Below are 11,203 nucleotides of genomic sequence, written 5' to 3' on the forward strand. Positions count from 1 at the left end.
AATAATAATAATAATAATAATAATAATAACAATAATAGTAATAACAATAATAATAATAGTAGTAGTAGTAGTAGTAGTAATAATAATAACAATAATAATAATAATAATAATAATAAATTAATTTAATTTATTTACCACTTATCCTGTACAGGGTCATAGGAGGCCTAAAGCCTATCCCAGGCATGAGGTGAGATACACTGTGAAAGGGGTGTCAATTCATTGCAGGGCACACATATACACACACATATACACTCACACGAACATTCACACACTCCGGGTTTTGAAAACACCAATTATCCTAATTTGCTTGTCTTTGGACTGTGGGAAGAAACCAGCCTACCCAGAAAAAAACCCACGAGAAGAAAAAAAAAACTCAGATATAGATAATAGAATTAAAGATAATCAGCATATAGAACGAACACACATGCATGCACACTCACATAGGCACACACAAATTTCTCACTCTTTCTCTTTCTCTATCTCTCTCTCTTTTTCTTTACCATGGATTAAAAAAAGAGTTAACACCATGAAGCCTCATTTCTTTTGTAGTAACAAGTTAATTAATCTATAATGAAATATTGACAGTATTCCAGAAAAACCCTGCCTTATTTCTCATGGCATTTAAATAAGATTTAGACAAATTTATTGAATACTAAACACAGAATCAATGGTAAACTATAGGAGTAGATAAATGATGAGTCAGGGCTTGGCACTGTTGGTCCCCTATAACCCCCCCCCCTCTCTCTCTCTTTCTCTCTCTCTCTCTCGCTGTCCAGAGTGCTGAAACTGAAACAGATAGAGGGATCACTGGCTGCAGAGACAGTTTAAACATACTGGTCAGAACAAAGTGGTGAATAAAACTTGACAGTTAAAGTTTTTTATCTAAGTAAGAACAGACCTACACAATCTTAACAGGATTTAGCAGTGTATGAGGAAACACAGGGAAGGACAAAAGTCACTGATCCAGGAAACCTGTTTCCTTTTCTCGAAACAACCTCTTACTGTATATGACATTATATTCGTCTTATAGGAAGCTCAGGATATCAATGTTGAATCAACACCCATTTAATAAACATTCACTATAGGCCTTTTAGAAAGAGAATGTATTATCTAGGTTTCTAGGTATCTAGCACAGTTCTTGGATAAAGCCAGAACAAAAAGAAAAAAAAAAATAGATTAGATAGAATGTGAGTCAAAGCCTGAAGCAAGTGATAGCTGAGCTCATATCAGAGGCAAGGCGTATCCGTGAGTCATGCCTAGGTACTGGAACAAAAACACACAAGGCACAAGCTTTACTTTAAAATTATTTACTTTCTTAAAATAGTAACACTAACTTTTTATCCAAATGTTCATGTACAGTACTATGCAAAAGACTCCTTTAGCCCCACCCAATTTCTTCATATTTTGCTTCAAGAGAGCCAGACTTTCTTGTATTATTTTAATTTAGTCTTGAGTCTTTTCCTGAAGGACTTTCCTTGGCTCTCAGTTTTGGCAAGTTTTTGGCTCTCATTTTCAACCCAGTCCCTCTACCTGACCAGTTTCAGAGGAATGTTTTTTTGCTTATTAAGCTACACAGTGACATAAATTATTCTAACATTTAAAAAAAAAATCTAACTTAATACATGGTCTAGTATGAAAAAGTTGCAGATGATCATGCTCGTGATTAGTTTAGTAGTGATGCTGAGTGCTGAGTTTTTGGAACAGACAAAAGGGGAAAAGGGGTTGCTGCTGAGGTTGTTATACTGTATAAACAATTACATTTTTAATTGTATCTTTAGGCATTTTTCAGATTGTGACAGTGAAAAATTTGTTCCATTTGTTTAATGTAATACATCATAGATTTTTATTTTAATTTACATCATTTAATTTCAGTTGATATAAAGAAATTGGGGAAGGGAGGGCGGGGGGCAAGACTTTTACACAAAAAAAGACTTTTGCACAAGTAAAATGTATTTTGTGTTTTCATTTATTCTACACACAAGTAAATAATTTATATCATACAAGTACAGATATTTCAATAATTTATATGTATAAACATGATATTTAATTCACACCAAACTTTAACTGAATTTACACTATGTGGCCAAAGTTTATGCATTTTTGGAGATTTCTAAATGCTGACTGCACCCTGGACCTCACAATTGCTCTTGTAGCTCAATAGCTAAATTTATAGTCAGTAAGCCATAATTCTGTTACCAATTTAATGGTATATAATAAAACAATTATTGTTATTAAATTCACCTGGCAGTGGTGTTAGTCTTGTGGCTGATCGGAGTGTAAGTGTGACGGTCAGATGTCCACAACTTTTAACAACTTTAACCATAAAGCTATGTTTGAATGGACAGAAATTAATTCATCCAACATTAAACCATTGAACATATTCTGTGGGAAATTTTGTTGTGTGTTATCTCATTCCAGTTGCTCTGTCTCCATGCCGTTTAGGCTCATTAAAAAACATTACATTGTAATATATTTAAACCTTCTTAAATAAAGGTCAGACCCCGGGTGCTACACTTGAGTTGGGATCTTGTTCATCGAGCTCTTGGTTCCGTGCTCCTCTGTGTTTCTTTGCTTCTTCCTTTTTCCACTTCATGCGTCTGTTCTGAAACCAGATTTTAATGTGGCGCTCAGTGAGGTTCAGGCTAGTGGACAGCTCGTATCTGCGTGGTCTAGAAATGTAGCGGTTAAACAGGAACTCTTTCTCCAGCTCCAGCAGCTGTGATCTACTGTAGGCTGTGCGGCTTCGCTTCTGCTCATCCAGGTCTTCACACAGAAACCCCCCTTCAGGGAGACACAACAGCAAATCAAAGTTTCAGACAACTAATAAACTTTTGAATGAATTAGGCTTTTTGTTAAATAGTTTTTAATGCAGGTGTACATTGGTTTTTGATTGCACTGGTTTAAGGTTAAGGCATTGGATTACGGTTCAGAAGGTCCCAGGTTCCAATCCTGTTGGGCCCTTGATCCTCAACTGCTAAGGTGTATAATGAGATAAAAATGTAAGTCGCTCTGGATAAGGGCATCTGCCAAATGCCTAAATGTAAATATTGCTCAAATAAAGTAAGTTTGTAAATGTACTTAAATCTATTAAATAAATTGAACTAAACATTACATTTTTTTCATTGTTTACCATAATTTATTTTGCTTACATGTTTTACTTGAGTGGAAATTCTGCTCTTAAATTAAATATTTCATGAACAGTCTTAGGGTGAATAAACACAATCCTCAGTGATGAAAGTGCACACCTACGCTTTTTATTTTTTATTATTTACATTTTACTTTTCATGCTATCACGTATTGTTAGCATAATGTCACATGATGTATACTTGAATTCCTTGAGCTCACTTTCATGAGATTCTTTTCCACGTTGGTACTTATGCAGAGAATTTCCTTTCACATTCTCAAGGTGCACTACTGAATCCAGAAGTGGTGACTTGTGGAAGCCACACTGGAACCAACTTGAAACAACTAATGCTTTGTGTCAGTGTGCATGATCAACTATAAGAGTAAATTGTGGCCATAAAGGAAGGCAAATGGCAGCAGCAGGATTGTGTTTTTTAAACAAAGCCCTTTTGGTTTAAACAGGCCCAGTGTGTGCAAAGAAATCCACACCATGACATCACCAGCAGCATGAATTGTTGACACAAGGCTGGTTGGGTCCATGGATTCATGCTGATGCCAAATTCTGACCCTATAATTTGCATGCTACAGCAGAAATCGAGATTCATCAATGCAGGTGACATTATTCAAATTTTTAACTGCCCAGTTTCAGTCAGTTTCGGCCTTGGACCCTGATACTGGTTGACAGGAGTTTGAAACTGGTGGGGTATTCTAGTCTTCTAGAAATGTTTTTGATTCTGGGATCTGTTGCTTTCTAAAATGAAATAAATCTTTTCACAATGTAAAGAGTGGTTATTACTATACTGGTTGTTACCATAGGTTTCTTGTCATTTTGTGGGTGTTCGCGACGGTAGTTTGGAGATCAAGGGCTCTAATATAGACAAGATCACCTGGACTCTGAGAAAGAAACTTATTGGAGGCTTTTGAGCCTACATCGTGCACCATTAGAACAGGAAAAGCCATGACAGCGCATAAGAATTAAATGAACACACAGACTGAGCCCACACGCTATCCAAGTGTGAAATAGGGTTAGATTATGTCCAGTCTAGTTATTTTTCTCTGTCCTCCCCCACTAATAAGATGTTTTTTTTTAATCCACCCGCAGAACTCACTGTTTCACTTACACCCTTTGGTTTTTGTCCCATACTATGTAAACTCTCAGAAGATCATTTATTTCTGAAATACACAAACCAGCCCATCTGGCACCAACAACCATCACTAAGATTGATTTCCCACTGGTCTGAATGTTGCTGACTGAATAATTACATGAATAAACAGGTGTGAAAGTGTTTCTAACGAAGTGGCAAGTAAATACAAATGTGGGCCACTTAACTTGACATTGTTGATTTAGTACCTGTACCTGTTGTAAATGATTTAATTTGTCCAGTAGTTTATGCAGAAATTTATTCACTTTTATGATGTCAAATGTACACATATGCAATGACGCCCCCCAAGTTAAACTCTTATACACTTATAAAGATTTATACTCCATGTGTATTGTAGATGTATGATTCTAAATTCATCCTAAAGTTTGCAATAGTGTTACCTGTCATGGAATTCTGACAGATTTGAGATCTTGAAGCTCTCATCCAAGGAAAAGCCAAGTGTGCCGTTGTCTCATCAGTCCTCGGGTGGTAGGCATCAATCTGTGGGGCTTCCGGCTGGAGATAGCCGGGTGAGGGAGCATGCTGACAGGATGGCAGCTCGTAGGGTGCCAACTCCCTTTCCTGATTCCCAAGTGCCGTGTTATTATGCAACTCTAAATATGGCACCTGCTCCGTGCACCGCGAATACAGACACGCCGGCGGTTCTCTCTCCACTTCATTATTGTTCTGTGGCTCAAAGCTTCCGTTGTAATACACATCCAGCGAGTCCATGTCTCTGCTCAAAGAACAAATGTGATCACCAGGTGTGTGCCGTGGAGTGTGTACACACCTGAGGGCCACAGTCTGAAGTGCAGCCACGTGTTTACCTGCTGGTGGTCACGTACCTGTCATGGATGATGGACGAATTATTAATTATGCCAAGTTGGCTAAAGTGCATTTTATATTTGCACTTGAGGCAAGGCTGTTACTCCACCATGTATTTAAGAGCCCTGCACTTTTTTTTCAAGGATAGTACATAAATTTTGGTTTTAGATGAGAATTATTTATATTTTATTACACTAGAAGCAAGTGTGAAATAGGGCCTGATAAATGAATCTCAGAAGCCTGTCTATCTATCTATCTATCTATCTATCTATCTATCTATCTATCTATCTATCTATCTATCTATCTATCTATCTATCTATCTATCTATCTATCCATCAGATGCAGGCTATATTACAATCCTATAATGTTTGTTAAAGTTAATCAAAGCCTGGCATTTCATTTATTTTTCTTTCCAAGGTATTGTGTGTACTTGTGAATAGCACTACATTATGCCACTTGTGGTTCTTCTCAATTTAGAAGGACTTTTCAGTGTAGTCCACTCCTACACACTTTTAGCAGGCACACATAAATTCATAGTTGGTGCACAGTTTTGCCCCACAAAGAGTTTGCGTGCCCTGAATAGCTACCACTAGTCAAAAAGGAGAAAGGAGCTCATTCTGCACTCTACTATTCTGTGTACTGATGAGGTACCACTAACCATAATGGATGAAGACAATACTTCTGGGTCATTAAAAACTTTTTTTTTTTTTGTTTAATCAAAAAGCTTATTCCATGTGCATGGCCATGAAAAGCACAATTTTTTTTTTATTTAACAGGATGCAGAAACAGCATGAAAGCGCCTGTACAATGTCTTTGTGAGAAAGCCTGAGTGTTCTTCTCACAGCTAAAAAGCAGCTGCGGCCGGTGGAAAAACACCCCTAATTGCTCTTTGTTATACATAATTGGGCTGCGCACAAAGAACAGAAAGTGATTAATGTATACACTGCATTACTGTGATATTTGATGTCCAAAACAACAAGTGCTTAACCGGTGACTGAGCTGAAATGCCATGACATCTATAAAGTTATAGTCCACAAGTATGAAGTACAGGTAAAGCACAAGGGGTGAAATCTGAGAACAGCAACAGGAGATTGAAACTGAGCACACAGGCCTTGTTTGCTTCCAAATATCTAACATTATTATTATTATTATTATTATTAGTAGTAGTAGTAGTAGTAGTAGTAGTAGTACTATAAGTAATGCTGCTAATACTATTACTACTAAAAATTATCATCATCATTATCTTCTTCTTCTTTGTTCTCCTCACAATCCTCCTCCTCCTTCACATCATTTTCTTCTTCTTTTTTCTCCTTCTCCATCCTGTCATCATCATCATATTTTCTTTATCATCTTCATCTCTTTTTTTCATCATCATCATCATCATCTTCTTCTTCTTTGTTCTCCTCATAATCCTCCTCTACATCATCATTTTCTTCTTTTTTCTTCTTCTCCATCCTGTCATTGTCATCACCTTTTTTTCATCATCATCTTCATCTCCTTTTTTTTATCATCATCATCATCATCATCATCATCTTCTTTATCATTATCATCTTCTTCTTTGTTCTCCTCATAATCCTCCTCCACATCTTCATTTTCTTCTTCTTTTTTCTCCTTCTTCATCCTGTCATCTTCATCACCTTTTCTTCATCATCATATTCATCTCCTTTTTTATCATCATCATCATCATCATCATCATCATTATTATCTTCTTTATCATCGTCGTCTTATTCTTCGTTATGATCATCTTTTTATCATCATCATCATCATCATGTTCTAGCTGATTCTATAGTTCAGGGTCAGGCCTTGTCATGTCTCGGGTGGCTGTAAAATCCCTATTGTCGGATCATTTAATAGGCCCACGGTCTTTCACACTCACACCTGCGAGGGGCGAAGTCTAATTCGATTAATAGGAAATTCAATATATATTCATTAGGTGGCTTTCCCTCTATAATATATGATCGCCAGCGGGACGTGAAAGGAGGCTATTGATTGTGGTTGTGAAAGGACCTGCGTGGGACTGCAACTTCACCTGCTTCCCCTCTCAATTAGGAATGTATCCCAAACTCGGACGCAAAACGAGTTAAATTAACCGTTCCCTAATTTGCTATCTCGTCCCTCCCGCCTAATCCCCCACCTGTTTTTTTTTTTTCTTTCCAGCATGCTCCCTTCAATTTAGTGTGAGCTGAAAGGTTCCAATGGGGTCTAATGAAACAGTGACTAAATCGTTCTCTCTCTCCTTCTTTCCCAGTGGAAGGCTGGTGAAAAGGCCCGGAGCTTGGCGCACTGTCGGGGGTCCGTCGGCTAAAGGCGAGTTCCTGGCAGGACAATCTAACCTGTCAAAGCCTTTGGCCAGCTCTTCATAGCATGCACCCCGATGCACCCCCCCCCCCCTCCATGGTGTTGAAGGAATTGCTACATAAGCGACCCCGACGTGGGACAGAAACCGTAATTAAACTCCTTTTGGATTAACTTAACACGAGGGACAGCGTTCAGCTGAAAAGCGCACATAAAGCAGGGTGGGGTGGGGGGGTCGGGACGGGGGTTCGGAGATCAGGGGCTCTATTATAGACAAGATCACCTGGACTCTGGGAGAGAAACTTCTTGGAGGCTTTTGTGCGCATGAAACAGGAACTGTTTGAGCCTACATGGTGCGCCATTAGAACAGGAAAAGCCATGGCAGCGCATAAGATTTAAATGAACACACAGACTGAGCCCACACACTATCCAACAAGACTGGCGGAAAAAAAAACCTTAAAATACTAAACTTCTCTAAAAAAAAATCTCTAGTTATAATTAGATGAAAAGCCCGCATTTGCATGTCATTATAAATTATTTTATCTTAACTGATAAAGAAAAAAACGTTTTACAATGTATACTAAAAATAAAATACAATGTTTTACCTCACCTATTTGACAAACAGTTATTTGCACATTAAGCATAATATCTGGTCTATAAAAAAAAACAGATTCATTAGGTTATTAATTTTCCATATCAGTATGTTTAATGATCCAATAGGCTTTAAATGGTCTCAACATGCCCATCTGGTACTGTGGATTTCCAATTTTGCATTTACAATTTATTCCAAACTTGCATTTTCAATTGATTTTTTCCCCTGCAGAATTTTCTGTCAGTTATAATTACATTTCATTTGTTTTCATTTAAGTTCATCATAAGACTGCTTTTTGTTTCACTGACTTTACATTTGGAGATAAGAAGTTACATGCTAAAATTTGGTAATTGTTAACTTGTTCCCTTTATATAGTTGAACTTTAAAGGGTTCTGTCTAAAGCTTTAAAAAATGGTGTTTCCAAGTGTTGTTGAATTTCAGTGGAAAGGATAAGGACCCTTCATATAATTAAATCATAACTCAATAATATATCATAGTTGACGCCTTGAATTCACTATCATTTATTATCGAGGTATTATTTGATCATGCAAGCGTTCTCGCTCTCTGGTTCCTGTCTAAGTATGGTTTAAGACATTTAATACGTTAATTCTAAGACACCTTAGAGGCCAATAAGATGTGCATCTGCGCAATCAGAGAAACAAAGCGATATTAAGGATATGGAGTAGCATGAAAACGCACAGAGAAATTGGGCGCAATTACGCCAGTACCGCGCTTTTTTATTTAAATAAATACAAATATACATATATACATATCTTTTGCTTATTATAAACATAAAATTCGGGTGAACAATAAAGTCACAGTTTGAACGCTATCTATCACAAGCCTTTAAGCACCCGTTTATTTACACTGCGCAACAGTTCGAAGGCACATATGCGCCAAATACATTATCATTTCAAGCAGATTGGTTACGGACAGTGAACTTGTTTTAGGTAGGAAAGACACATGAGAAGAAAATAAATCCGCAAACGTCAATTTTGTTGTAATACAAGACAGCAAAATCCTCAAAAGTTAAAAACAACACTGTTTAAGCTTAGATGTACACAAAAACAAAAACAAAAACAAAAGTTAATTCAACCACATGGATATAAATGCCACCCTGGTAAGTTTGCTGTGTTCTTCGTTTTTTTTTTTTTTTGAGAAATAGTGCACAGGTGTATGTATATATATATATATATATATATATATATATATATATATATATAAAGCCCATAAACATCAACTTTTCCGAATCTAATTGTTTTCGGAGATGTCCAAGGATCCGTGCATACGGAAGACTAAGTGCTATTTAAAGTGAATGATCATTTAGTCCTTATGTGTCTCTTATTTTTTTTCTGTTAAATGGGCGAACCCTCCTTCTCCTCAGTGGCTGAGGCGGGTGACAGGGACTCCTCGTCCTCTGAGCGTGGGTACGGTGCGTGGTTTCCGGAGCACTTGCACCCTGCGTGCGCGCTCCGCTGCGCGCCTTTGCCCTCCTTCTTGTGCTTGACGCGCCGGTTTTGGAACCAGATCTTTACCTGCTTCTCCGACAGGTTGAGGTAGGTGGCGATTTCAATCCTGCGCAGGCGCGACAAGTACATATTAGAGGAGAACTCGCGCTCAAGTTCCAGAAGTTGCGTGCTGGTGAAGGCCGTGCGCATGCGCTTTCCGTTCTGAACCTGGCCGTTATCCGACGCACCTGCAGGGAACAGAAAGGTCGGACAACTTGTTAAAAAAAAGCAAAGATTATTTATTTTAGTAGTTTATGTATAACAATATTTTTTTGAACTAGCTATTTATTTATTTTCAATGGCTAGTATTTGATTATGTGCGCACACAGAATTAAAACAAGTGGGGTACCGATGTGAAAAAACAATACTTTTAATATAGCACCTTAAAGGTTCAGCTTTCCTTTAAATTGTTAAACTTGTTAAACTAACAATAATAATAATAATAATAATAATAATAATAAAAGCTGTAGTAAATAGCTATAAGGCTTGGATATTTAAAAGGGTTTTGGTGGATAGGTAGGTCAGGTAGAAGCAGGTGTGTTAAAGAGCACTTGCTCCGCCTTACCTATGGAGAGGCAGTGGTATCTCCGTGGATCAGTGACGCTGTAAGCGGAGGGCGTGCAGACGGGCGCGGTGTTGTGTTGCTGTGCGATGCGCTGGCAGTAAGGCACATCTCCACTCGGGAATTCTGGAGCCTTTAACAGAGGCAGGCCAGCCCGAGGCGAGTGCACATGCGAGGCGACGCAGAGCGGACACACGCAGAAGGCTCCATTTTTCCGAGACGGACATGCGGCCGCAGGAACGCCCATCACACCCGGTGCGTGCATGCCTAAGGGGATGAAGAAGTCCTGCGCTGTGTGCTCGCCCAGATGTACGGGTCTGGACGAGTCCTTGATGATGAGAGAATCGACATAGAAAGACCTAGACATGGTTTCTTCTTATGATGATGCCAACCCGGAATGGGTTACAGCCTGTGCGCAGAATATTTGCTGGCTTCTGAAGCCCTCGGGAGCTGAGAAGGAGCTTATGTTTGATGGTTCAACAAAAGGGAGCCTGGAGAGGGCCGGCCCTAACGTCACCCACGTGCGACTCCCAGCATAGGGGCTTTGGTCTCTCCTGTGACCCGAGACACGTGATGCTGAAGCGCACTACCAATCAGAGCTTTTTCATGCTTTTTCACGCGGCCACACAAACACCAGAGATGCCCTGATTAATGAGAATTAGTGGCAACACAATATCTATCTATCTATCTATCTATCTATGATTGAAATGCTTGACATCTAGGTAACTACGAGTTTACTTTGAGAAATCATAATCACAAATGAGTTAAGGCTGTAAATTATGTGAGATACACTTCATGGTTCTTAATCAAGCCTCAGGTCATTTTGGACAAACGCTCCTGTTTTGGGATTACCGGTTAATAAAACGCACTCGAGTGTGGGTGCGTGCAATTTGATAGCGATTAGGATTCAATTAGAAAGTGTTTATTGTCAAGGTATTAAAGCCGGGCAAACAGACAGCTATTTCAGAAATGCGCTAATCCCTCAACTTGTGACAATAATTAGTCGGATTGATCTTTAGGCGGGTCACGAGCGAGTTGAGTTTTCACTTTCATGTCTGCGTTCAAAGTATTTTAACTGCAGGCAACAAAACATAAGGTGAGCATATTGCACAAAACATATATTCTAGGTAAAAAAAAAAAATTTAATTGAAAAAAA

At 38.5% G+C, this 11,203-nt stretch overlaps 2 protein-coding genes across 2 annotated transcripts; both read right to left on the reverse strand.

The window, feature by feature from the left end:
* Window positions 1-2,223: 2,223 nt before the first annotated feature.
* On the reverse strand, window positions 2,224-4,997 carry LOC128515278 (pancreas/duodenum homeobox protein 1-like). Its single transcript, XM_053489396.1, has 2 exons — window positions 4,667-4,997; window positions 2,224-2,781 (listed from the first exon to the last, which is right to left on the reverse strand). The coding sequence occupies exons 1-2, from the start codon at window positions 4,995-4,997 to the stop codon at window positions 2,495-2,497; spliced, it is 618 nt and encodes a 205-aa protein (XP_053345371.1). The 3' UTR covers window positions 2,224-2,494.
* Window positions 4,998-9,236: 4,239 nt separating this feature from the next.
* gsx2 (GS homeobox 2) lies at window positions 9,237-10,414 on the reverse strand. Its single transcript, XM_053489424.1, has 2 exons — window positions 10,051-10,414; window positions 9,237-9,673 (listed from the first exon to the last, which is right to left on the reverse strand). The coding sequence occupies exons 1-2, from the start codon at window positions 10,412-10,414 to the stop codon at window positions 9,333-9,335; spliced, it is 705 nt and encodes a 234-aa protein (XP_053345399.1). The 3' UTR covers window positions 9,237-9,332.
* Between the last annotated feature and the right edge of the window lie 789 nt (window positions 10,415-11,203).

This window comes from Clarias gariepinus, chromosome 27, assembly GCF_024256425.1.
Source record: "Clarias gariepinus isolate MV-2021 ecotype Netherlands chromosome 27, CGAR_prim_01v2, whole genome shotgun sequence".
NCBI classification, from domain to species: domain Eukaryota; kingdom Metazoa; phylum Chordata; class Actinopteri; order Siluriformes; family Clariidae; genus Clarias; species Clarias gariepinus.